Source organism: Podarcis bocagei (genome assembly GCF_964188305.1).
Source record: "Podarcis bocagei genome assembly, chromosome: 13".
Classification (NCBI taxonomy): domain Eukaryota; kingdom Metazoa; phylum Chordata; class Lepidosauria; order Squamata; family Lacertidae; genus Podarcis; species Podarcis bocagei.
In genome coordinates this window covers 13707674-13734853 of record NC_138138.1, presented here as the reverse complement: position 1 = coordinate 13734853, position 27180 = coordinate 13707674, and the positions used below count along the sequence as shown (strand labels likewise).

The 27180-nt window shown below is 48.9% G+C and overlaps 1 protein-coding gene across 2 annotated transcripts; it reads left to right on the top strand.

Annotated features, from left to right (window-relative positions):
- Nucleotides 1-218: 218 nt before the first annotated feature.
- Nucleotides 219-27023, top strand: LOC308571025 (amine oxidase [copper-containing] 3-like). Of its 2 annotated transcripts, none has more exons than XM_081166258.1 (4): nt 219-2389; nt 15216-15501; nt 16934-17063; nt 25263-27023. In XM_081166258.1, the coding sequence occupies exons 1-4, from the start codon at nt 616-618 to the stop codon at nt 25545-25547; spliced, it is 2475 nt and encodes an 824-aa protein (XP_081022384.1). In that variant the 5' UTR covers nt 219-615; the 3' UTR covers nt 25548-27023. The 2 variants fall into 2 exon arrangements, with proteins under 2 accessions (XP_081022384.1, XP_081022385.1); XM_081166259.1 differs by lacking the exon at nt 219-2389 and adding an exon at nt 11460-13677.
- Nucleotides 27024-27180: the final 157 nt, after the last annotated feature.

The following is a 27180-nucleotide window of genomic DNA, read 5'->3' as shown; positions in this document are numbered from 1 at the left end:
TGGAATGCAGAGAGGGACAGGGACCTTGCATTCCTTGCATGCGTGTTTGCTTGGCAGAAATAGACCCTTTTTTTTTAATGGATCAAGATGCATCGGGTTTTTTATTCTAGCCTGGTGCATATTATAGCATCTTGCAAGGAACGGCCCAATCAAGGGCATGCTTTATTATTGTGTTTGTGACGGTGTTTCTGTTTTTAAACCTCAGTTTTATATTTGCATTAGCGGGGTTTTTAGGCTGCTGTCCTAAACCCACTCACTTGGGGGGGAATAAGGCCTATTAAACGTTCTGGGACTCTTTCGTAAGCTTGGGCTCGGGTCATGCCATTACCTGCCTTGGATCTCGTAAATGAGTGAGAGGCAGGATGTCAGTGTTTTGATGAGCAAACACACTTGCACTCGGAGCATTAAGAGGCTACATTGGGAAGGAAGAGGGGGGCAGCTGCTTAGTGTACAAAACATGGCGAACCTGCCAGACCTGCAAGTATCTGATGACCCCGGCTTTGCAGACTCCCCAGGAAGCTGGCTGGACTCGACGAGCAGCCAGGAGTGAGTGGCGTGTGATTTGTCTAGTGAGTCACCGTCTGCTGTGAATCCCTGGGATACCTCTGCCTCTGGATGAGCATCTCTGCAAGAGAAGTTGAAACCCGGGGCCATCTGCCTCGTGCTGACCCTCTGCAAGCCCCTCCCTCTGTCTCTGCCTCACCTCTGTCTCCACGCTCTGTTAATCCAGCTGGTCAGAGTTCAAAGGAGCTGCTTGGAGCTGAGACCGCCACTGCCGGGCTCCATCGATGCTTTGCAGCTTCCACGGCTGCTGCAGAGATGAACGGCAAAGCTCTTCTCTTCATGCTCCTCTTGGCCTTGGTTGTGATTTTTGCCTTGGTTTGCGTCTTGTTGACCAGAGGCGAAAATGCCACCTGGTGCGGTTACCAGTCGCAGAGCTTCCCAGAGCTTCTTCACAGCGACTGCAGCCAGGTGTTTGCAGATCTGTCGCAGGAGGAAATGGCCCGTGTGGCGCTGTACCTGAAGTCCAACCTTGGGGCGAGCTTGGAAGATGCTTCGCAGGCAAGACCCTCAGACAACTGCATTTATTCCATTGACGTGCAGTTGCCACCCAAAGCGGAGTCCCTCGCGTTCCTGGATCACGGAGGAATCCGCCCTCCTAGGCAGGCGCTGGCTGTGGTGTATTTTGGAAACCAGCCCGTTCCAAACATTACCGAGTATGTGGTGGGACCTCTCCCAGAGCCGACCTATCACCGGGATGTGACGGTGCAGAAATATGGAGGGCCGCTGCCTTATTATCGCAGGCCCCCGCTGGATGCCGAATACAAGCAGATGGCCCGCTTTCTGCATGGGGTGGCGTTCCCCACAGCTCCGAGTTTCATGCAGCAGGTCTTGGACTACGACGGGAGCAACCTCGCCGCCATGACCACCTCTCCGCGGGGTCTGAAGTCCGGAGATCGCTCAACTTGGCTCGTCCTGTTCCAGAACGTCACTGGCTACTTCTTACACCCAGTTGGGCTGGAGGTGCTTCTGGATCACAGCAGCCTGGACCTCTCCCTCTGGGCCGTGAAGAAAGTGTTTTACGGCGGCCGGTATTTCCGGGACTTGGCAGAGCTGGAGAGAGAATTTGCTGAGGGACGTCTGCAAGTGGAGAAGGTGCAGAAGGTCCCGGCTGAAGGAGGTTTTGCTTCGTTGAAGCCTAAGGCTTCCCCCGCCGGGCCGGGCCCTGTGAATTACGAGCCTCAGGGGCCACGTTACAGCGTGAGGCGCAACCAAGTCCTTTCCTCCTTCTGGAGTTTCGCCTTCAGGATGGACGTGAGCAGGGGACCACGTCTCTTTGACATCCGGTTCAAAGGCCAAAGGGTCGCCTACGAGCTCAGTGTGCAGGACACCATGTCGGTCTACGGGTCCAACAGCCCTGGGGGGATGTCGATCCGCTACATGGACGGGAGCTTTGGCATTGGGAGGCTCACCTTCCCCTTGGTTCGAGGTGTCGACTGTCCTTATTCCGCGACCTACCTTGACGTCCGCTCCCTAGCTCAAGCGGAAAGGCCCCTGGTCACCCGCGACGCCCTGTGTGTGTTTGAGCAGGACCTGGGCGCTCCGCTCCGGCGCCATTACTCCCACCTCCGTTCCGTCTTCTATGGGGGGCTGCCTGCCACCGCGCTGGTCTTCCGCTCGGTTTCGAGCATAGGCAACTACGACTACATCTGGGATTTCGTCTTCCACACCAACGGGGCCATTGAAAGCAAAGTCCGAGCCTCCGGTTATATCAGCTCATCTTTCCTCTACGGCGACGGGCTAGATTATGGGAACCGGGTTGGGGACCACACTCTGGGGAACATCCACACCCACTTCGTCGGCTACAAGGTGGACCTGGACGTTGGTGGTAAGTGTGTGCATTTTTTCACCTTCACACTCCTGGAGCAGTCTCTGTGTCTTGCTGCAATGTCCCGTTCTTGCTGTGGGATAGTTCTTGGTCTATGATGGAGGCTCGAATGGATCACCCTGGGATAGCTCAGCCGGTAGAGCATCAGACTCTTAATCTCAGAGTTGTGGGTTCAAAGCCCACATTGGGCAAAAGATCCCTGCATTGAGGGGGTTGGACTAGATGTCCCTTGGGGTCCCTTCCAACTCCTACTGCCGTTTGCACCTAGTAGGAGAAGACCAAGACTGCTACTCAAAAGGAGAGCACTGACCAAGCAATTCAGCCTCCCTCTCTTAATTTTAGTCTTAATACAGTGGTACCTTGGGTTACATACACTTCAGGTAACATACGCTTCAGGTTACAGACTCCACTAACCTAGAAATAGTACCTCGGGTTAAAAACTTTGCTTCAGGATGAGAACAGAAATCGTGCTCCGGCGGTGCGGCAGCAGCAGGAGGCCCCATTAGCTAAAGTGGTGCTTCAGGTTAAGAACAGTTTCAGGTTAAGAACAGACCTCCGGAACAAATTAAGTACATAACCAGAGGTACCACTGTATTAGTTTTCCTTGGGCTTGCCTGTCAGTGGACTCTCTGTCCTTTCCGACAAATGCATCAATGAACCACGGAGAACTCAATAATGTCTCTGTCCCTTGCAGTGAATCTGCCAGGAGTGGGGATGCAGGGTGGAGGGGAAAGTCATCGGTATATTTTCCTGTTCTGCCAAGATACTGGCTCGTGTATATACTAGAAAGATTGTCCAAAGTCCTCGCCCCAACCCAACTTCCAGAGTTGGCCTCTTGGTGTTTATTTTGCGAGGCTAAGATAATAGACCCGGTGGCCTGTGCTATTGAACTATCAGCTGTGCTGCAGATCAGTTGCCCAGGGGCACAGCTCTCCCGTCTTCTGAAGCAGGCTTCCTTATCATCTCTCCCTTATGGATGAAGGACGTGAACACTGCAGGTGTTGTTGCTTTGTAGGCAGTGCCACCTAGTGACTAGTGAACCAGGGTTCCTGTTGCAGATTTACAAATGAATGGATTCCTTTTGAGGCAGGAGATACACTTCCAAGCATAGCTGTCAACCGTCTCTTATTTGGCGGGAAAGTCCCTTATCCTAGTGCTGTGTCCTGCTGCTGTCCCTTATTGATGATGTCCCTTAAATTTCCCGGGTTTCAAAGGAAGCAGCTCCTCTCCCTCCCTCCCTGCCGGCCAGGGAGGAGGGAGGCTCCAACTGGGTTGCTTGGCTGCGTTGCTCACCCAATAAGGAGTCTAAGAACGACTGGGGGGTGGAGCTTGCATGCCTTGTGCCAATCAAATCGGCCGCATTGCCTGGGGACTCGCCTTTGCTCAGCGCTTCCCAGCGGAGAGGTGACGGTGGTTTCCCTTGCTGCATCCCCTTTGCCGGGTTGCTGTGTTGTGGGAACCACCACTTGAGGCTTCGTTTGGCTGCTGGCTGGGCTTTCTGCCTTTGGCTCGGAGGGGCTCAGAAGTTGAACATACCTGTGCTCTGAAAATCCCTTATTTTGGCTGCTGATCCCTTATTTTTGAGGCTGCTGATCCCTTATTTTCAAATCTGTAAGTTGACAGCTATGCTTCCAAGTGGCCTTGATGACTTGCTTCGGCCTCCTCAGAAGTAAGCCCTATTGAATGCAAAGGGATTGGGTCCCATACAAATGTGGTCCTCCCTGCCTATGCTCCTTGCTCACTTGCACTTGCCCCAAGGCCAGGCGCGGGCCTGGGGAGAGTCAGTGCTTAGAAATCCCTGGTAGTGATGGGGCAGGGAAAGGCCTCAGCCGAAAGCCAGAAGGCAGGAATAGGATGGCAGTGGTGTTCTTCCTGGGTGGCTGCTTGCTGCTGCCTGGAGCGCCCTCTTTTCAGCTGCCCAGTTCCTTGCCCTGCTGGGCCACTGTCCTCAGCACCTTCAGGAATGAAGAGCACTGGGCTCAGGGCCATAAGCGCCACAAATGAGTGAGCTGGGGCTGGAAGAAGGCAGCAGCAGAAAGAGGTTGAGGCGGAGAGGGATGGGGTTTGTGTTACGGGTACCACTGAGGAGCTGGGGCATGAAAAGCAGAGAGGATCCAAGACAAATGAATAAACGTTTTATGCCAAACACACCTTACAGGGGAAAGCATTGTGGTATTGCATCAGAAAACCTTTTCGCGTTACTCCCAGTTAGGAGAAAAGCGATTTTTGCTCTAGGATATCTTATGTGATGGGACGCGGGTGGCGCTGTGGGTTAATCCACAGAGCCTAGGACTTGCCGATCAGAAGGTCGGCACTTCAAATCCCTGCAACGGGGTGAGCACCCGTTGCTCAGTCCCTGCTCTTGCTAACCTAGCAGTTCGAAAGCACGCCAGTGCAAGTAGATAAATAGGTACCACTCTGGCAGGAAGGTAAACGGAGTTTCTGTGCGCTGTTCTGGTTCGCCAGAAGCGACTTAGTCATGCTGGCCACATGACCCGGAAGCTGTACGCCGGCTCTCTCGGCCAATAAAGCGAGATGAACGCTGCAACCCTAGAGTCGACCACGACTGGACCTAATGGTCAGGGGTCCCTTTACCTATCTTATGTGAACACTGCAGCAGAGATGTCAATGTGGTTCATCCCTGGAAAAGGGAGGCCAAAAGCTGATTTTTGAGGCGGCGAGGATAGGTCCTAGGTTTCCCTGGCAGTGTGTCTGCAAAGCAAAAAGCATGGGGACTTCATGAAAAGTCAAGCAGAGCTCAGCTGAAGGGTAAAGGATTGCGGGGAACATGCAGTGATCGTTCCAAATGAATTCAGAATGAGCTATAGGCTTGAGATAAAGACCAGATGTGTATGGAGTCCAGTGATGCTGTGAGCAGGACATCCTGTACTTAAAGGATAAACGGATTCCTTTGCAGCTTTTCCTGGAAAATTTCCAGCAGTGGACATCAAACCATCTCCACAATCAACTTGTTTTCAGTGCAGAAGCGTTCGTAAGAATGAAGGTGTTTTTCCTCCCAAGTGTTCAACTTAAGCCTAATTTCCAGTACTTCGTAACATTATATTTTAACTTGTCCATATAGTAGAAGGCAGTTCAGTGAATCTGGTCCCCCTCCTTGCCCCCATTTTTCCTGTGATACCTTTGCAGAATGTGTGTGAAGCAGCCAGGATTTGCACTACAGTGGTACCTCGGGTTAAGTACTTAACTCGTTCCGGAGGTTCGTTCTTAACCTGAAACTTTTCTTAACCTGAAGTACCACTTTAGCTAATGGGGCCTCCCGCTGCCGCCGCACCTCCAGAGCCCGATTTCTGTTCTCATCCTGAAGCAAAGTTCTTAACCCGAGGTACTATTTCTGGGTTAGCGGAGTCTGTAACCTGAAGCGTATGTAACCCGAGGTACCACTGTACTTGAAGCCTCTCTGCAAAGGTATCTAAGGATTTGGAATTTAGTCGTGCCAGTCAGATGTCGCCCAGCTCCATTTATCATTTCCATCCCAGTTAGGTGAGGCTCTGGAAGCGCAGAACCAGTATTTGGAATCAGTAATGGGCTGCTGGTCAAGAAACAAACGCAATCCTGATAGGTGCTGTAGTTAGATACAGGCTCAGAGATAATAATTTTCAGCCTGCTCTAGACGTGGTTGCCATCCCACTCAAGCTGAGATCATACCCTCCAACATTTCTCTGATGAAAACAGGGCATTCTGTTCTACGTCAGGAAGTGTCTCCTGCCTTTGATCTTGGCGCACACATGCGCATCATATGCACACATACATTGGTCGCTTTGAGCCAGTTACAACCTCTCCACCAAGCCAACCTCACAGGGTTGTTGTAAAGGAAAAAAATGTGTGAGGGAAGGGAATGTGTGCAGCACCTTCCACAGATTAATGGAATGGAGGGAAAGTTAACTGTACGATGCCTTGAGACCCTGTCAGGGGAAAAGGCGGGAATAATAATAATAATAATAATAATAATAATAATAATAATAATAATAACTAGGAATGATCAGGAACATACCAGAGAGTAAATCCTATTGAACTTAGTGGGACTTAAAAGGTAAAGGTACCCCTGACCGTTTAGGTCCAGTTGTGGACGACTCTGGGGTTGCGGCGCACATCTCGCTCTATAGGCCGAGGGAGCCGACGTTTGTCCACAGACAGCTTCTGGGCTATGTGGCCAACATGATAAAGCCACTTCTGGCGAAACCAGAGCAGCGCACGGAAACGCCGTTTACCTTCCCGCCGGAGCGGTACCTATTTATCTACTTGCACTTTTTGGTGTGCTTTCGAACTGCTAGGTTGGCAGGAGCAGGGACCGAGCAACGGGAGCTCACCCCGTCGCAGGGATTTGAACCACCGACCTTCTGATCGGCAAGCCCTAGTCTCTGTGATTTAGACCACAGCGCCACCCGCGTCCCATTAGTGGGACTTAGTTCTGAGTAAAAATAATTAGGATTGCAGTGCAAGGCTGTAGTTTACACCTTACCTGGGAGTAAGCGCCACAGAATACAGTGAGACTTACTCCTGAGCAGACAGTGTAAGGCTCCTTCTATAATAAAGGAATAAAGACTCCCTGTGTTTCCCAAGAAATGACTGGCTGCTGAAACATTCCAGTTGAAGAATTCAAAGTGGATTGTTGATCTTTTCCTTCAGAGTTATAGGAAGGACTTCACATGTCACTGTTTCCTTCATTTGGGGCAGGGATTTTATTTTCAGTGCGAACAGGACTTGCATTTTGCACCACTTTAAATTGCTCTCTGAGGGAAAAAAGGAAAACTGGGACATTCCGGGATCAAATCAAAAATCAAGGCGGCTTCTGTAATTCCGGGGCTGTCCCTGGAAAATCGGGGCGCTTGGAGGGTCTGTATTGGTGACCCCATAGATGTGGTTCATGGATGAACATCGTTCAGCCGCTAATATCTTGTACCACCAATATTTTCCAACCCGCAATTGCCGGAAATTGCAGATCAATGGGTAGGTCCACTCATAGACCTCAACCAGGTTGGGTCAGGGGAGTGTTTTTACGATGTTTTGAGTTCAAAAAAGGCCTCACATTGCAGCTGGGAGCATCATGAGGCTCTTTGACTGCAGTCTCCCAGCCAGCCGCCCCTCCTCAAAGGCGACATGTTGACATCTAGGCCCCACCAAGCTGGGGCTAGACTCTGGAGGATATATTGTTTTGTTCTTGTCCAGGGCAGGGGAGTTTGGGAGGGGGGGAACCTTGTACCATTGCTCTAGGAATGAGGTAAGGTTCCCAAATTGCAGCCTTCCTGCTGGTTGTTTCCTGGAAAGCTGCCCTGAGGACAAAAGGCCCTGAGAGGTGCTGAGGGCTCCTCGCTCAGGAAATAACAGGCTACGTCAATTCTAAGGAGAAGCCTTTGAGCTTTCATTGGCTGGGAACACCCACACCAAACGCACGCCTGACGCATCCGGGAAACCAGGGCCGGCCCAGTCATTAGGCGGTGTGAGGAAACCGCCTCAGGTGGCAGAAGTCCCTGAGGCAGCTTCCTTGCATGCGCTGGCATCGGTGCTGATTTAGGGCGAGATCTCCCAAAAATTGGCTCCCGTGACGGCACCCTTTATCCTTGTGCTGGCCTGGTGTTTTTCAAACTTTTCATGCTTTAAATAGTTGACCTCCACTCAACCCACCACAGCACAAACTCCTTTGAAATCTTCCTCTCCCAGCGTGAGGTGGGCCTGCTGCGCTTTGAGAAAAGGAAAGCCAAGAACCTCTTAAAAAAAACCAAAGAAAAAACTAGTCCTTCAGTCTGTTGGATCCTTGCCTTAATTGTATTTCCATGTTTTGCAGCTCATTCCGCTTTTTCATCTAGAGCTGGCTTTAACTATGATCACAGATCTCTGAATCGTTTCCAGTTTTGTTCGCCGGCTCCTTACATTGTGGTGCCTCAAATCTGAACACAATAGCTATTGCTCAGCTGAAGTGTTCAGAAACCGTGGGTGCTTGTACCTCCCCATCCTCAAATTCCCAGTTTCTAACTGTCTTTTTTGTGTGTATGTATGTTTTTTTTTAAAATATATTAACTAATTTCCCCCCAGAGGTTCCTCTCTTGGACCCATTGTTAGACTTTGATGTATTTTGCTGTCTTGAACTGAATGAGGCCTGTCTTCTGTCTCAGGGCTGACAGCCAAATGTGGTTCTCAGGACCTCTTTATTCAGCTATTACATACCCTCCAACATTTAAGGAAGGGCTCCTGCTTTTTCCATTCAAAATGTTTCCTGCATCGACCTTAATTTATGCCTTGATCCATGCTGCAAATCTAGGTCCCTGAACATGTTTCAACACTGAAGACCAGCATGGCTGACTCACTTAAACCAGCTGTCAGTAATTCAGGTTATCTACTGGTCTGTGCACAGGTCCAGCTTTAACTCCTGCAGTTTTTCTTCCACTGGTCCCCAGAGTGTGAACAAGCCGAAAACGAACACCTCTACCTCTGAGTCTGGACTTCCAAAATAGACTGTGCTTTCCCAAGCTGCAACTGCTGCTGTGAATTCGCCTCCTGCCCAGTGGCATAGTGTGGGTTGCCAGGGCTGCGGGAGGGAAACAGACAGAGTACACATGCTCATTCAACTGCCTAACAGCGTCCATGTTCACCCAGGAGAGATTGTAGCTGCAGAGATAAGAAAATAAGAGTCATTCCGTTGTCTGGAGAGATAGCTTCCTTCTTTTTTTGTTGGGACTTCTTGTGATTTCCAGTTCTTAGCTAACAAAATTCTTGCCGCAGTTGTGGCATACAAAAACAATTTAACATCTTTCTTGGGCAATTCCAAACCTATTATTCCAAGAAGAAAGGCCTCTGGTTTCTTAATAAATGTATATTTCAACATTTTTTTCAATTCATTATAAATCTTCTCCCAGAAGTCTTTCACCTTGGGTCATGTCCACCACATATGATAGAAAGTACCCTCCTTTTCTTTACATTTCCAACGTAAATTATCACTGTTATGGTAAATCTTTGCTAATTTTACAGGAGTCAAATACCATCTATACATCATCTTCATAGTATTTTCTTTTAACACCGTACATGCAGTGAACTTGACCCTTTTGAGAGATCACTTCCTGGCTCGCATGGAGAAAGCATTTTCAACAGAGGCAGCACCAGGTGTTGTGCCAGTTTTGCACCCCTAACAATTTTGCACCCGGGGCAACTACCCCTATGCCCCACCACCACCACGCTACATCACTGCCCCTGCCCCTTAACCTTTCCCATTTCATACTGTTGCCCCACACACCTAGACACATAAAGCATCACGACTCTGCAAGTAACTGCAAAATTCCTAGTGCTCCATTCAGGGCAGGGCTTTGGAGCAGAAGTCCAGATTCCAACTCAACAGAATGAGTTTGGCTTACCACATTCTGAAGCCGTATGTATTACCATCTCAAGAGGAGGGTTCCTGGAAGACCATTGCATCCAGAACCTAAAATTGCCTGACTGCAACGCCAAAAACTTCCCAGTCCCAGCCTAAAAGCTGTTCATCCATCTTGTTGACCTCCCTAGGCACTTTGCAACTTGACTCCTGGGTTTACTTCTTCAACCCATAGCAGTTGCTGACCAGCACATCTGTCATCTACATCCCCCCAGGCTTATCTCAAGCTTTTCCGCAAAGGGCAGCTGCAGTTCGGTTGAACTTTCTTGGTGTCCTGCACGGCATGGCTGCCTGTCACCTGGTAATGTGTTGTTCTGATTTTGTTAGGAGGGCTACTGCTATTTTCTGGGGCTCTGTTCAGTCACGTCAGCAAATCCATTTCACCCAAAGGGGAACAAAACAGGCAAGTTGTTCAAAGGAAGAAGAAGAAGAATTTGGATTTGATATCCCACTTTATCACTACCCTAAGTCTCAATAGGGATGCGGGTGGCGCTGTAGGTTAAACCACAAAGTCTAGGACTTGCCAATTAGAAGGTCAGCGGTTTGAATCCCCGTGACGGGGTGAGCTCCCGTTGCTCAGTCCCTTCTCCTGCCAACCTAGCAGTTCGAAAGCATGTCAAAGTGCAAGTAGATAAATAGGTACCACTCTGGCGGGAAGGTAAACGGCATTTCCGTGTGCTGCTCTGGTTTGCCAGAAGCGTCTTAGTCATGCTGGCCACATGACCTGGAAGCTGTACGCTTGCTCCCTTGGCCAATAAAGTGAGATGAGAGCCGCAACCCCAGAGTCGGTCACGACTGGACCTAATGGTCAGGGGTCCCTTTACCTTTATCTTTACATTAACTTTACCCATTCCGTTGTCCATGTTCCTGCCATTCTCATTTCCCCCTCTTTATGAGCTACTTACGTTATGACACCATGCCAACATATTTTCATTTGTGTACTTTTGTTAACCCGCATGCTCATTTGCAGACAGACATCCCCCCTCAGGAATAGCAGTATACAGCACCAATAGGAAATGTTGGGTTTGTAAAAAGGGACAAGTTTCTCCCCCTTCTTTCCCCCTAAGTGTAAGTTAGTTGTAAAGGTAAAAAGGTAAAGGACCCCTGTACAGTTCAGTCAAAGGCGACTACGGGGTTGCGGCGCTCATCTCGCTTTCAGGCCGAGGGAGCTGGCGTTTGTCCACAGACAGCTTTCTGGGTCATTTGGCCAGCATGACTAAACCGCTTCTGGCGCAACGGGACACCATGATGGAAGCAGAGCGCCTTGGAATGCCGTTTACCTTCCCGCCACAGTGGTACCTATTTATCCACTTGCACTGGCGTGCTTTCGACCTGCTAGGTTGGCAGGATCTGGGACAGAGCAACGGGAGCTCACCCTGTTGTGGGATTCGAACTGCCGACATTCCAATTGGCAAGCCCAAGAGGCTCAGTGGTTTAGACCACAACGCCACCCGCATCCTAGTTGTGTTGTGACACAATACCGCTATATTTTCATTTTTACGCATATGTAAGTTTTGATGTTCAGGCTGAGATTGCTGGGCTAATCTATCCCTTATGTCCACACAAAACCCCACAGGAATGGCAGGGTCTTGACACCAAGAGGAAGAATGTAGAGGACACATTTCAGCACATTGCCAAGGTGCTCTTGCACTAACCACCCCAAATTTTTAGCGGGCACAAATCATATTAAAAGTGCAGTCATGTTTAACTGCCCCCAATAGCATCGTGCACGCAATTCATGACATCTGGAAGGAGCCTTGGGTTCAAATTCCAGGTGGAATTTCATTCTTCGCTGCTCTCCTCTCCTTTTTAATAACTGAACGAGACACAGAAACACACATACACCCCCTCCCTGCTGCTGAAGCGAAGGCTGGTTTCCAAGAGTATGAAAATCAAGCCCATTAATACGTCTGGGTGGGAAGAAATAAGGACCTCTGAACCAGAATAACCAACATAACAGTCAGTTCTGGGAACTCCCCATAATGGGAGTGACAAGGTGATCGGCCATGCTCTCTATGAAGGCACCCTCAGGCCAGTGGAACAGTGGCAGACTGACTGCCACAGAGAGTCCCCAGATGTCTCACTCTCTGGTGTTCAGATCTCCGACTGCGTAATAGAGCTACTCTGTGATGAACCAGCTGTTCTGATAGGGTGGTCCTTGTTTTCTTGTTACTCACGTACTTCAGGCCTCTTCCTTTTGGCCTCTACCTAATCATCTAGCATTTCCTGGATTGAATCATTTTCCCAGCTGCGTTGACCCAGCAGCCAAATGAGCGGTCACTGGGACGGACTTGGTGAGAGCAACCGGACGGGGCTTTGAAGCATTCCTTTGCCGCGATGAGCCCGAAAGCCCTGCTTGTTCTCCTGCTGCTCGCTCTGGTTACCATTTTTGCCTTGGTGTGCGTCTTGCTGACCAGGAAGGAGACCCTTGTTCACTGTCCTGCAGGGTCTCAGGATTCCCTGAACGGAAAGCACAGTGACCAGAGCCTGGTATTTGCTGACCTGTCCACAGAAGAGATGGCTGTGGTGCTGAAGTATCTGCAGTCTCACCTGGGGCTACCCTTGGTGGATGCTTATCACGCCAACTCTTCTGATAATTGTGTTTACTACTTGGATGTGGAGGTGCCCCGCAAGGAGCAGGTGCTGAAATTCCTTGATCATGGAGGGACAAAGCCTGTTCGTCAGGCACTGGCTGTGGTGTACTTTGGAAACCAGGCAGAACCAAACATCACAGAGTACGTGGTGGGCCCGCTCCCGGCGCCAACATATCATCGGGATGTGACGGCGGAGAAATATAGAGGCAAGTTATCTTACCACGGCCGAACTGTGATGGGGAACGAATACGAACAAATTGGGAAATTCCTACTGGGAGGAAAGCTGCTTGAGGCTGCCACTTTCTTCAAACAGGTGTTTGGTCACAACGGGAGCGACTTTGCAGCCCTCACCTCAGCCCCTCGGGGGTTCCAGTCTGGAGATCGCGCCACCTGGTTTACCCTGTTCCAGAACATCAAGGGCTTCTTCCTGCATCCGGTGGGATTTGAGCTGTTGCTAAACCACAGCAGCCTCAACATCTCTCACTGGAGTGTGCCAAAAGTGTTTTATAACGGTCAGTATTATGATGGTTTGCAGGAGCTGGAAAAGGAATTCAAAGCGAATCGCGTGAAAGTGGCCAAAGTCAAGAGAGTCTCCTCCGACGGGGGGTTTGCTTCGATCGACCGCAGGGTCCCCTCTCTGGGATCTGGTCCTTTGCACTACGAGCCCTGCGGACCACGCTATAGCGTAAGGAACAACCAGGTCATTTCCCCATCCTGGAGTTTTGCCTTCAGGATGGACGTGAACAGAGGACCCAGTGTCTACGACGTCCGATTTAAGGGCCAAAGGATTGTCTACCAACTCAGTGTGCAGGACGCCATGTCTGTCTACGGTTCCAACTGCCCTGGTGGGATGTCCACCCGATATATGGATGTCAATTTTGCCATGGGGAGGTATACTTATTCCCTCGTCCGCGGAGTTGATTGCCCTTACTCTGCCACTTACCTTGACACCGCTTATTTAATTGAGACTGTGACTCCAGAGGTGCAGAAGAACTCCATCTGCGTTTTTGAGCAGAATGTGGAGGCCCCCCTCCGGAGACATTACTCCAACCTTCAGTCTCTCTATTACGGGGGGTTGCCTGCCTCTGCGCTGGTCTTTCGTTCTGTATCTACTATGGGGAACTATGACTACGTCTGGGACTTCATTTTCCATCCAAACGGTGCTATTGAAAGCAAAGTCAGAGCCAGTGGGTATATAACTTCATCTTTCCTCTATGGTGATGGGCTGGACTATGGCAACAGAGTGGCAGAGCACACACTTGGAACAATCCACACTCATTTCATCAACTACAAAGTGGACTTGGATGTGGGAGGTAAGGTCTACTTTGATCACGGCACTTTTGCTCTGTCTTCTGCCCTTGTTGGCAGCTCTACTTCTCACCACTGGGTGCTTTCTCACTCTTCCCACCCCACAACCCAGGGGTGCCAGGCGGCCGCAATTTCCACCCTGGGTCGGGTTTGTTGCAACAAAGCACTGTTTCCATTCTGCTGCAGTTCAGCTTCCGCTGAAACCTTAGCTATTCATCTTGCTATCTGCTATGGCCAAAACACATGCAGTTAATTAAGTAATTAATTGCACAGTTAATCTCAATGCATTGAGGGAAATGTCAAAACCATGCAGGAAATAACCACTTGTGTAATATCTGCAGGCTGGGGGGAAAAATAATGATAGTAAATGCCACTTGTATTTGCTTGCACAGTTTCCATTACTGACCTCGGACAAACATGCAGATTGGGTTAATTTCTGTTCCCCTTTCTGATGGAATTTGCTGACATTCCTACTAGATCTCTGTGAACTGAGTGGCAAAGTTTCTGCCAGGAGAGGGCACCATTGGAGCAACCACATCTATATACTGCTTCATTGCCCTTTGTGATAGGAACAACCTCTGTCTGGATTTCCCGAATCCATCTAAAATATTGTTTTTGACTGTGTTTCCATGGGACTCTTGGGTTTGATTAGCACCTTGCAGGGGTTCAAGGGCATTTTACAAGCTCCCACTCATGCTCTCTTGTTCCAGTCACTCACCCTCCCTCACTGTAAAGCTTAGATTTTAAGTCTGCAGTTATTCTAGTTATTTTTTCTCTCTCTTGCTGAGCTTGTAATCCATACCTGATGACAAATCCAACACATTAGGCTTGTCTCTCCACTGTTTCTGCAAGCCTATCATAATAATAAACAATGATTTTATTATTTAAACCCTTCCCATCTGGCTGGGCAGCTTCCAGCACATTTTTTTTTAAAAAAAGATGTCAAACATTAAAAACTTCCTGAGACAGGGCTGCCTTCAGATGTCTTCTAAAAGTTGTGTGGTTCTTTACCTCCTTGACATCTGATGAGAGGGCATTCCACAGGGAGGGTGCCACTACCGAGAAGGCCCTCTCTGCCTAGTTCCCTGTAGCTTCATGTCTCACAGTGAGGGAACCCCCAGAAGGCCCTCAGAGCTGGATCTCAACTATGAGCGTGGAAATGCTCCTTCAGATATACAGGGCGAAGCCTGTTTAGAGCTTTAAAGGTGAGCACCAACACTTTGAATTGTCCTTTGAAATGTATTGGGAGCCAGTGATCCTTTAGGATCGGTGTTATATGGTCCTGGCAGTTGCTCTCGGTCGCCAGTCTAGCTGCTATATTCTGGATTAGTTGTAGTTTCCGAGTCACCTTCCAAGGTAGCCCCACGTAGAGCACATTGCAGTAGACCAAGTGGGAGATAACCAGAGCATGCACCACTCTGGCCAGACAGTCTGCGGGCAGGTAGGGTCTCAGCCGAATGGCTCCACCAGTATTGACATATACAAAGGATCTTGAGAATATAATTTTTCACTACCGTTCTACCCTCGCCACCCCTCTTTCTAGGTGTTCAGAATTCCTTGGTAGCCAACGACATGACTTTTGAAAAAGTGAAGGTCCCTTGGAGCCCAGAACACGAGATCAATCGGATGAAACTGGTGAAGAAAGTCTTAGATACGGAAGACAAGGCTGCCTTTCGCTTACACGACGACATGCCAAGATACATCTATTTTGCATCAGAAAGCAAGAACAAATGGGGCCATAATCGTGGCTATCGGATCCAGCCCATCAGCTTTTTTGGGGACCACCTTCCAGAGACGGATCCAATGGAGAGAGCTATCAGTTGGGGAAGGTAGTGATTGCGTCTTATGTGACATCACAGTCCCATCATCCAGTAATTCTCTTCCTCTCTTTTCCCCTTGGTTCCTCCATCTTTTCTCAAACCACAGAAAGTCCAACTTTTTCTGGAATGGCATCACAATCTCCACAAATGTAGATGCCTTTAGCACTATTCTTTTGTTGTTTTAGGGATGCGGGTGGCGCTGTGGGTTAAACCACAGAGCCTAGGACTTGCCGACCAGAAGGTCAGCGGTTCGAATCCCCGCGACGGGGTGAGCTCCCATTTCTCGGTCCCTGCTTCTGCCAATCTAACAGTTCGAAAGCACGTCAGAGTGCAAGTAGATAAATAGGTACCGCTCTGGTGGGAAGGTAAATGGCGTTTCTGTGCGCTGCTCTGGTTTGCCAGAAGTGGCTTAGTCATGCTGGCCACATGACCCGGAGGTTGTACGCCGGCTCCCTCAGCCAATAAAGCAAGATGAGTGCCGCAACCCCAGAGTTGGCCACGACTGGACCTAATGGTCAGGGGTCCCTTTACCTTTACTTTTGTTGTTTTAGGGCTTTGACATGGGCAATGACATAGCTCGGAAAATAAGCCTATCGTAGCTCAGCACACATTTTTTATTTCCTTTGCAACTTGTGTCATTTTATGACATTTTCTTGTCACTGTCATCAACCATGTTGCTAAAAGGATGCTGACCAGAAATATATTTTAGATAGACAGGCAGACAGGCAGGCTTTATAACACCATTAAGGCATTGTAGAAGAATCTACAGTGGCAACTCAGTTTTCGAATGTAATCCGTTCTGGAAGACCATTCGAGTTCCGAAACGTTCAAAAACCGAAAACTCAGTACAGAAGCCTCAAAACGGAAAACTCAATGCGGAGTTTCATGTTCAACTTCCAAGGCACATTCAAAAACCAAAGCATTTAGTTCCAGGTTTATGGCATTCGAAAACCAAAATGTTTGTCACCGGAGATGTTCAAAAACTGAGGTACCACTGTATATATTTCATTTAAAAACGTGTTTGCTGGGGAAGTGTTTAGCACTAATTAAAATTCTGATTTATTTATTTATTTATTTTTTAAATTAGGATCATAAATTGGCACCCAGCCACACAAAGGCTGTAGTGGTTGCAAGTTTCAAATGGCCCACTCGCAGCACACAAAACCCCTGATAGTGTGGGAAATCAATTGCATTTCTGCTTTGGAAGAGCAGTAAGGAGCCGCCTCACCTGTCGGCAAGCATCCCATGTCCCAATTTCAGGAGAGCATCCATTATCTTGTCAGCTGCGGTCAGCCACGAGCAAAGACAAAGCGCCATAGCATGATGCTGGGCCTCATCTGTAGGAAAATGGGGATACCGTTCAGCTTCCGCGATGCTTCATTTTGTTTTCTGTTGTTGCTGCTGCTGCTGCTGCTTTTTTCGTTGCTACTCTGCTTCTCAGGTATAAGCTGGCTGTCACCAAACGCAAGGAGGAAGAACCGTATAGCACCAGCATCTATAACCAGAATGACCCCTGGACACCTTCAGTGGCCTTTGCTGACTTCATAGACAACGAGACGATTGTCAACAAGGTGAGTTAACACTCTCTGCCGAAGCTTCTGGTAATCTGTACAGCCTCCATGGAATTGGGCAGGATGTGGACTCAAACCAGAAACTAGATGCTCGACAACTCTATTACACGCCTGTTTCTCTTATCATATGACCCTTCGTTGCTATTAGCTTGTCAAACAGGATATAAAGGGAAATAGGTTTCAGTGCATCTTTCACACGTCTTCGAAGTGGAAACACACATTTGAAGGATATCGGGGGGGTTTCTGAACCTTTTTTTCCTAGTTCACATAGACGGAGGGATTGGAGGCAGTATTTGCAGGAGAGAATCAACAGCTGGTATGCTTGAACCTACCCTACTGCAAACCACTGAGTCCCTTGGGCTTGCCGATCGGAAGGTCGGCGGTTCGAATCCCATGACAGGGTGAGCTCCCGTTGCTCTGTCCCAGATCCTGCCCAACTTAGCAGGTCGAAAGCATGCCAGTGCAAGTGGATAAATAGGTACCACTGCAGCGGGAAGATAGATGGCATTTCCGTGCGCTCTGGTTTCCGTCACGGTGTCCCGTTGCGCCAGAAGCGGCTTAGTCATGCTGGCAACATGACCCGGAAAGCTGTCTGTGGACAAACGCCAGCTCCCTCAGCCTGAAAGTGAGATGAGCGCCGCAACCCCAGAGTCGCTTTTGACTGCACTTAACTGTCCAGGGGTCCTTTACCTTTTTACCTTTACCTTACTGCAAGTACCTCCCAATATATTAGCTGGATTTTCTCCCTTTTCTGATTCCAAGACTGGGTAAAATAATTGACTGGTGGAGAACTGGTGTTCTCAGAAGAGTTAACGACTCCCCATGCTGCCTGCTAATGAATACCTCATTGCTTCCTCATTAAAACTCCATCAGCAAATGCAGAATTAGAAATCGCCATAAGGCTTTTTGTCTTGTGTGGAATGCACAAAATTGTGAGTCGGAGCAATGTTTTCCATGTGTCGCTCACTTCCTCCTAAGCACAGTTGACATCTCTTAGGAAAGAAATGATTAATGTGCGGTTAATAATAATGTTTTTGGTGTGTCGTCTTGATGTTAATGTTCATTGAACTCTCACATAAATGGAAGAACAGGCAGCTTGACCGTTCTCTGTGGGATTTGAGGCGTGAGCCCAGCCAAATCAACCCAACAGCTGAATGTTCTAGAATTCTTGGCCTGGAATTCTCAGATGCTTTTCTGTCAAAGGAAATGACTGTAAACAGCAAGCACTTTCCCTCCTGTGGTTGTTCTTGCATTTTGAAAGCTGCCCGGAAAGACGGGAGAACGGATTTGCTGGCTGTGTAGCCCAAATCCATTTAACTCACCAAATTTCTTGGCGCTGGTAAGGGCGTACCCTCCAACATTTATCCGATGAAAATAGAGACATCCTAGAAAATAGAGACAAGGGACACGGGTGGCGCTGTGGGTTAAACCACAGAGCCTAGGACTTGCCGATCAGAAGGTCGGCGGTTTGAATCCCCATGACGGGGTGAGCTCCCATTGCTCGGTCCCTGCTCCTGCCAACCTAGCAGTTCGAAAGCATGTCAAAGTGCAAGTAGATAAATAGGTACCACTCCGGCAGGAAGGTAAACGGCGTTTTTGTGCACTGCTCTGGTTCACCAGAAGCGGCTTTGTCATGCTGGCCACATGACCCAGAAGCTGTACGCTGGCTCCCTCGGCCAATAAAGCGAGATGAGCGCCGCAACCCACGACTGGACCTAATGGTCAGGGGTCTCTTCACCTTTTTATTCAACAACAGCAACAACAAATTTATTATTTCTACCCCGCCCACTTAACTGTGTTGCCCCAGCCACTCTGAGCGGCTTCCAACATTCATAAAAACACAACAAAAGGTTAACCATAAAAAAACTTCCCTATATGTACAGGGCTGCCTCCAGATGTCTTCTAAAGGTTGCTTAGTTACTTATTTCCTGGGCTCGGGGGTCACATAACGCCAACATTTTTCCTATGAAAACAGGGGCGTCCTAAGGAATAGCAGGACATTCTGTGATCAAATCAGAAACCAAGATGGCTTCTGTAAATCTGGGGCTTTCCCTGGAAAATAGAGACCCTTGGAGGCTCTGTCATGTGTCCGTGGCCCTTCAATCCAGCGGTGATGTGGGGCAGAGTCAGAGGCTGCAGGGGCTCCCAATACGTTTCCGAGTACGTTTCCGAGCACAATTCCAAGTGTTGGTGCAGACCTTTAAAGCCCTAAACGGCCTTGGTCCAGTATATCTGAAGGAGCGTCTCCACCCACACCATTCAGCCCGGACACTGAGGTCCAGCGCCGAGGGCCTTCTGGCAGTTCCCTCGTTGCGAGAAGCCAAGTTACAGGGAACCAGGCAGAGGGCCTTCTCGGTAGTGGCACCCGCCCTATGGAACGCCCTCCCACCAGATGTCAAAGAGAACAACAACTACCAGGCTTTTAGAAGACATCTAAAGGCAGCCCTGTTTCGGGAAGCTTTTAATGTTTGAGGCATTATTGTATTTTAATATTCTTTTGGAAGCCGCCCAGAGTGGCTGGGGATGCCCAGCCAGATGGGCGGGGTATAAATAATAAATTATTATTATTATAGGGAGACCATTGCATCTGAGGGTGATGGACAGGGATCTCCATAGGGGAAGCTCCTAGACAGAGAAGCCTGTTAGGAGCCACCAGTACCTATAGATTCTGTGTTTTCTAAATTGTGATTTTTTGTTGTGAACCACCCTGAGGTCTATGTGTACAGGGCGGTATACCAGTTTTGTGGGTTGTAACCAGTGGCGTAGCGTGGGGGGTGCAAGGGGGGCAAGCCGCACCGGGCGCAACATCTGGGGGGGCGCGCTCGCTGCCTCCGGAGTCGCCGAAGAGCCTCGGGCGCAGGCTGTAGCAGAGCTGACGAGCTGTGCGCGCGTCCGGGCTGAAGGCGCCCGGCAGGCAGCGGCTCTCAGCGCTTGCCGCGGAGGACGCACCAGGCAGCCCCTCCTCACAGCCCCGCCTCCTCCGCTGCTGCTGCAGCTGCTGGGCCGTTGCATTTTTCTCGCCTCTCTGCCCCCCTCCTCCTCCGGGCAAGCGGCGTCGTTTGGGCGGCAGCGCCAGCGGCAACTCGCAGGTTAGGGGTTAGGGGGGGCGCAAATTACGTGCCTTGCCCCGGGTTAGGGGGCGCAAATTACTTGCGTTGCCCCGGGTGCTGACAACTCATGCTACGCCGCTGGTTGTAACATCACAGAAAGCAGTCAAATACAACATTTCCTGTTTGCCCAGAGTAGACACACAGGGGATGTTGCTCCAGCCAGGAGGACTTCCTGTGACACCTGGTCTGGAGCGTCCTCCCCCAGCGTATGACCAGGTCAATGGGCGTGACCCTGGCAGACCCCATAAAAGGGCTGGTTATCTTTCTATGGACCCTTCTCTTGATGCTGCTCTCTCGATGTTCTTTTGCTGTCTGCTGGCTCTCAGCCAGCAGCACATGGGCTCCATCCCAATATGGGATGAATCCCCACTCTCTTCTGTAACTAGAAGCTAAAGCCTGCCTTCAGGATCATACTGTGAACTGAATGTAAGTACAGTGGTACCTCGGGTTAAGTACTTAATTCGTTCCGGAGGTCCGTTCTTAACCTGAAACTGTTCTTAACCTGAAGCACCGCTTTAGCTAATGGGGCCTCCTGCTGCTGCCGTGCCGCCGGAGCACGATTTCTGTTCTCATCCTGAAGCAAAGTTCTTAACCCGAGGTACTATTTCTGGGTTAGCGGAGTCTGTAACCTGAAGCGTATGTAACCCGAGGTTCCACTGTAAACTTCTTATTACTGGATTGGCCCAAATATAAGCCACACACTCCCCCCCCCCAAATTCCGACCATGAAAAGTAAAGTGTGGCTTAAATTCACAACCGTACCAAAATTGGCATTTACAATATCGCTTCTTCTACAATTGCCATTTACGGGTGTGAGTGCCTGCAGAATTTTAAGGGAGCGGCTTATATTCGGGTATTGTCTTTTTCCCCTTGAATTTTAAAGGTGCGGCTTATTTTCAGGAGCAGCTTATATACGAGCCAATATGGTACTTTTAAAAGAAGACTGTTATGCCTTGATTCTTTTTAAGAGGGAACAAAAGGGAGTTACCAGGAACAAATCCAATCTGGACAAGCCAGAGTGGATTGCTTAACTCAAGAGATTCTACCAACTAGCTTCCTGCAATATACAGGTAATGTGCTCTGCTACCAGCTCACTAGCATGAACGAGGAAGTATAATATTTACCGTATTTTTCACACATAAGACGCACCTAGTTTTTAGAGGAGGAAAACAAGGAAAAAATATTCTGAATGAAACAGTGGATGCATGATTTTTGTGGTTCATGCTGTGGCCACAGACATGTGATCTGATGGTGAATTTGGGGTGACCCAATGCAAAAATCCTGAGGATCCATGTGGATCCGCGCTTTGTAACCACATTTTTGCACCATTGCGGCCCCACGCAGCAGTGGGTGCCTGGTTTTTTTGGTGCAGGCTGTAGCCATGGACATGCTATGTGATCTGATGGTGAATTTGGGGTGACCCAATGTAAAAATCCTGAGGATCCATGGGCTTTTACCTCCCTCCTCCTAGGGAGCCTCCGCTAGCCTCCCTTATCTCTCTTCTGATCCTACTGATCAGCTGTTTCCTTTCAACACTCCCTTCCCTCTTGTTTGCCTTAGTGTCTTTTCCTTAGCTGGAGCAGGTTTTTTTGCTCCTCCTTTTCTTCTAATTTCTCTCCTTATTGCTTTAGTCTTCCTGTTTCCCCTCTTTGCAAGTTTGCTGTCTTCACCTCCCTGCTCCCAGGCAGCCTCCTTTATCTCTAGCATCCCTTATCTCTCTCCCCGATCTGCAAACGATCAGCGGCTTTGTTTCAACACCCCCTTCCCTCTTTCAAAAAAAAAGAAATAAAAGCATGATCTGCTTTTTGCGTCTGGGCAATTTGGCTCCAGGGACCTCGCATTCGTTCCATAAGATGCACAGACATTTCCTGTTACTTTTTAGGAAGAAAAAAGTGTGTCTTATGGAGTGAAAGATATGGTAATCAATATATCCTCTCCTACCATCCACAACAGGGGGCACGGGTGGCGCTGTGGGTTAAACCACAGAGCCTAGGGCTTGCCGATCAGAAGGTCGGCGGTTTGAATCCCCACGACGGGGTGAGCTCCCGTTGCTTGGTCCCTGCTCCTGCCAATCTAGCAGTTCGAAAGCACATCAAAGTGCAAGTAGATAAATAGGTACCACTATGGTGGGAAGGTAAACGGCGTTTCCGTGCACTGCTCTGGTTCGCCAGAAGCGGCTTAGTCATGCTGGTCACATGACCCGGAAGCTGTACGCCAGCTCCCTCGGGCAGTAAAGCGAGATGAGCGCCGCAACCCCAGAGTCGGCCACGACTGGACCTAATGGTCAGGGGTCCCTTTACCTTTTACCTTACCATCCACAACAAATTTTAACAACAACAACAACAGAGGCAGGATCTGGACCCTCATGGGCACCGTCTCCTGAAGCCTCTGACTGCCCCTCGGGGCAGGGAGCACACCAGGAGGGAGGCTATGGGATAAAGGGCAACTGTACGTCTTCAGGTCAGAGACCTTTAGGGCTCTGGGAATTTGTATGCAAGAGATAAAGGAAGTGAGCCAAGAGGAAGCTCTCTGGCTCGCGCCTCAGTTTAAATGGGGCCCGGCCATGCCCCCCAGCCAGCGGATTGGCTGGCAGACGAATGACACAGCTGGGAACCTCCGGGGGACGCGGGACTTCGTCCCCGCCCCCGGAGGGGAGTGGGTGGCCATGTGGTCCACCGCAACTCCTCCCCACTGGGAAGTGGGATTTCTCACGGCGGTTTCTGTGTTTTGAGATCTTCCCAATAGGCATCTTGTGACATTTCCTTCCAGATTTTGTCCATCTTTCAGCAATCTCGTCCCATCTTTGGCTTCCTGAGTTGAAAGTATTTGATTCCGCAAGCTTAACTTGGTCAGTTTGGCTTGTGCCTTGAGCCTTCAATTAAATTATGGCGTGAGGGAGACCAACGCCTGCTTCTACAACGGGACTTTCATACCACACATGCCCCGAACCATCCCTGAATCTCTTCCAGACAGTTGGGAGAACAAATTTTTTCGGGCAAGCAGAGGGGAGATAATGTTCTGTTGCCCATGGAAAAATCATTGTGTCAGTGAAATGTTCTTCTTAGGCTCTGCATCGAATTCCTCCCTTTTGTGTTTATTTACAAACCTACACGTTGAGCAGATTATTGTGGGAGTAGAAGCAGGCAAGCAGCCACCACAAAATCCCAGTTCATCCCTCACGAAATAGAAGCCATTTGTCAAAAGCTGCTTTCACAAATTGGCTCCAGACATAGAGTCTACCCCACTCCCAGGTTACGGGTGCACATCAGACAGTTGGAGCAAAGAATTTTCCAGCTTTTGCTAATTGCTCATTGATCCACATCAGCTATTTTGCATCCACCACCAGTCTGCCCCCAAACCTCAGAGAGCTGTCTTTGAACCCATGAACGCATGTTGAAAAATGGCTTCCTTTGAGTTTCAACATAGACTGTAAACACTCTTACAGCATTTTAACAGCCAGAGCTCTCCCTACCAAAGAATCCTAGGAACTGTAGTTTGCTAAGGATTCTGGGAATTGTAGTTCTGTGAGGGGTAAGCTACAGTTCCCAGCATTCTTTGGGGGAAGCCATTGCAGTGGGAGTGGCATAAATATGCCCTCAGCTGTATCAACATTTTGGAGGTCCCAGGTCGCAAGGTGGTTAGATTGGTCTCAACTAGGGCCAGGGCCTTTTCAGTACTGGCCCCAACTTGGTGGAATGCTCTGTCACAAGAGACTAGGGCCCTGCGGGACTTAACATCTTTCCGCAGGGCCTGCAAGACAGAGCTGTTCCGCCTGGCCTTTGGTTTGGACTCAGTCTGACCCTTATGTTTCCCTCCCCTTATGGTTTTGATCTATTGGCTACTTTTAAAATGAGGCTGCATTTTAAATGGCATTTTAACCTGTATTTTAAATTGGTTTTTTCCCTATTATGTTTTTACGGTAATTTTACTGGTGTTAGCTGCCCTGAGCCTGGCTCTGTCTGGGGAAGGTGGGGTATAAATAAAATTTACTATTATTTATTACAGTGGTACCTCGGGATAAGTACTTAATTCGTTACAGAGGTCCATTCTTAACCTGAAACTGTTCTTAACCTGAAGCACCACTTTAGCTAATGGGGCCTCCTGCTGCTGCCGCGCCGCCAGAGCACGATTTCTGTTCTCATCCTGAAGCAAAGTTCTTAACCCGAGGTACTATTTCTAGGTTGGCGGAGTCTGTAACCTGAAGCGTATGTAACCTGAAGGGTATGTAACTCGAGGTAAAGGTAAAGGGACCCCTGACCATTAGGTCAAGTCGTGGCCGACTCTGGGGTTGCGGCACTCATCTCGCTTTACTGGCTGAGGGAGCCGGCGTACAGTTTCCGGGCCAGCATGACTGAGCTGCTTCTTAGGTTGGCAGGAGCAGGGAACAAGCAATGGGAGCTCACCCCGTCGCAGGGATTCGAACCACCGACCTTCTGATCGGCAAGCCCTAGGCTCTGTGGTTTAACCCACAGCGCTGCCTGAGGTACCACTGTATTATTATTATCAAGTACAGTGGTACCTCGCAAGATGAATGCCTCGCAAGACAAAAAACTTGCTAGACGAAAGGTTTTTTCATCCGCGATTTGCCTCACAAGACGAATTTCCCTATGGGCTTGCTTCGCAAGACGAAAACGTCTTGCGACTTTGTTAAACCGTTTAAACCGTGCTTCGCAAGACGAAAAATTCGCTAGATGGCAAAACTTGCGGAACGAATTAATTTCGTCTTGTGAGGCACCACTGTATAGTGGTGCCCCCAAGACGAATGCCGCGCAAGACGGAAAACTCGCTAGACGAAAGAGTTTTCCGTTTTGGAGGTGCTTCGCAAAACGAATCTCCTATGGGCTTGCTTCGCAAGACGACAATGTCTTGCGAGTTCCTGCTGGTTTTTTTTCCTTCCCGCCCCCTTTTTCTAAGCCGCTAAACCGCTTATCAGCTGATCCAATCAGCAGATAAGCCGCTAAAAGCCACTAAAAGCTGCTAATAGCGCTAATCCGCTAATCCGTCAATGGATTATGTGTGACCTCCCTGCATCACTGCTCCACCCTTTCCTCTTACCAGATGTCATGAGCCAATGTTTTTTCCCTCCCCAGGACCTGGTTGCCTGGATTACCACGGGCTTCTTGCACATACCACATGCAGAGGATGTCCCCAACACGGTGACACTTGGAAATGCAGTTGGCTTCCTCCTGAGGCCCTACAACTATTTTGATGACGATCCCTCCATCTACTCCCCGGATGGTGTTTTCTTCACCAGCGAACAGGACCCGACTTCCTGTGACGTCAACCACCTTGCATGCCTGCCGAAAACAGCGGCATGCTTACCCAACCTCCCGCCTTTCACTTACGAGGGCTTCCAAAACCTGACAAGGCTCTGAGAAGCTCTTGACTTTGGGTGGGAGGTTGGCAGAGGGATCCATGTGGACAGCTCAGCGTGAAATTAGTATGTAACCAGGGCAGTTCCTCCTAAGCAATTATCTCCCTGTCTATTGTCTTTCAACCCAAATCTTAAACCTTGCTTGCGTGTATTGGACAAGTTTCGACAAATTATATTTGCACTCCCAGACACATTGCTCAACTGAAATTTACCCTTTTCACCGGTCACCTAAACGCTCGTGTATCTTTTTCCTTCCAGAGATCTCAATAAGCGTAATTACCTCCTGGACTGGCTGACTTTTAACAGCAAATCTCCCTCCAAAAGGAACTCCGTAGGCTGCAATTCCAGAAACTGGAGTGGCGATTTTTAACAAAGAAGTCTTAGCACTTTCACCAAACTTTCACTTTCAGTTACACTGATGTAAATCAGGGGTGGGTTTGCTGTGAAGATATGCTTATTTGCTTTCTTACTAGCAATCTGGGATTCCCGTGAATCAAAAGGTAGTCAAAGACCCAGTATTTCGGGAGAAATTGGCCTATATCCTTTAACCATGATATGAACCTGACTTCATGTCATGACTTTACAGATTGCTTTACAGTATTCTTTCACAGTTGCTATTCTCTCCCATCCAGCCCAGAGGATTTAGGTGAGACGCCATCTTTAAGATAAAATAAAAGAATTAAGAGCTCAAGTCTTCTGTAATTTCAGTAATATTTTCCTTTGTTAAAAAAAATATGAAATTGAGAGAGGGTGTGTGTGGAAGGGTTTTTTTTTAAAAAAAATATTGTTTCAGTGAGTTGGGTAATCAGCACTATTGACAGCCAGCTTTTTCTATAACTTGCAAAAACCTCTCTTTTTAGCTCAACCCAAGTGGTGGGGGGGAGGGAGAAGGCATAACCTCAAAATAATGTTGCCATGCACAGGAAACTTTAATGCAAGGTGTAAAATATCCAGTGTGTTTCAGCCAGAGTCATGCTGCTGCTGCTGCGATGCTCCAAAAAAATGCCTCATTTCCCCCTGAAGGTGTAACCTGAAACACAACAAGCATTTTAAACCTTGCGTTAAAGTTTCCTATTCACCGTTTTGAGGTTCTACCTCCTTTTTTGATCACTTGCAGTTTAGTGCTATTTTTTCTAGAAAAAGAGGTAGCAGAACTCACCAGGAATGGCTCCCCCTCTTTCTCTTAGAACGGCAATGGCACCCACCATAGAGTCCCAGCTGAAAAAAAGCCCTGCTTGCAGTTGCAAATTCCTTAAGTGGAACCATAGCTGTGCCCTCATGGTAAAATGGCTTCCTGAGGGTGAGGGGTGTTTCTGTGTTCATGTTTTTGCTTGATTTGATGAAGCCCAGCCACTGGTATGTTTTGACCCCTCAGCAGGGTAAGGTGAAGGTTCTTGGCAAGACACTGTGAACTAGGAAAAAACTAAACTGTACATCTCTCTGAGCAAATTAACAAATAAACAAACAACGAGCCGCACTCTTAAGCTTCCTTTGTCCATAGTACTGTGTTGGGGGCGGGGGGTGAACGTGGCTCCAAGTCTTGGGGAGCTCAAGGTTGCTATTTATTTAATCGTTTGTTCATTCGTTCAGAAGATGCATACCACTTAACATTTTTGGCAATAAAATGAAATCCC

What these genes read in the sequence shown, in the direction of transcription:
- LOC308571025 (XM_081166258.1), top strand. Translation starts at nt 616, where the DNA reads ATGAGCATCTCTGCAAGAGAAGTTGAAACCCGGGGCCATCTGCCTCGT. An exon ending in AGAGCTATCAGTTGGGGAAG is followed by an intron (nt 15,502 to 16,933) that starts GTAGTGATTGCG and finishes TCTGCTTCTCAG; the next exon opens with GTATAAGCTGGCTGTCACCA. An exon ending in ACGAGACGATTGTCAACAAG is followed by an intron (nt 17,064 to 25,262) that starts GTGAGTTAACAC and finishes TTCCCTCCCCAG; the next exon opens with GACCTGGTTGCCTGGATTAC.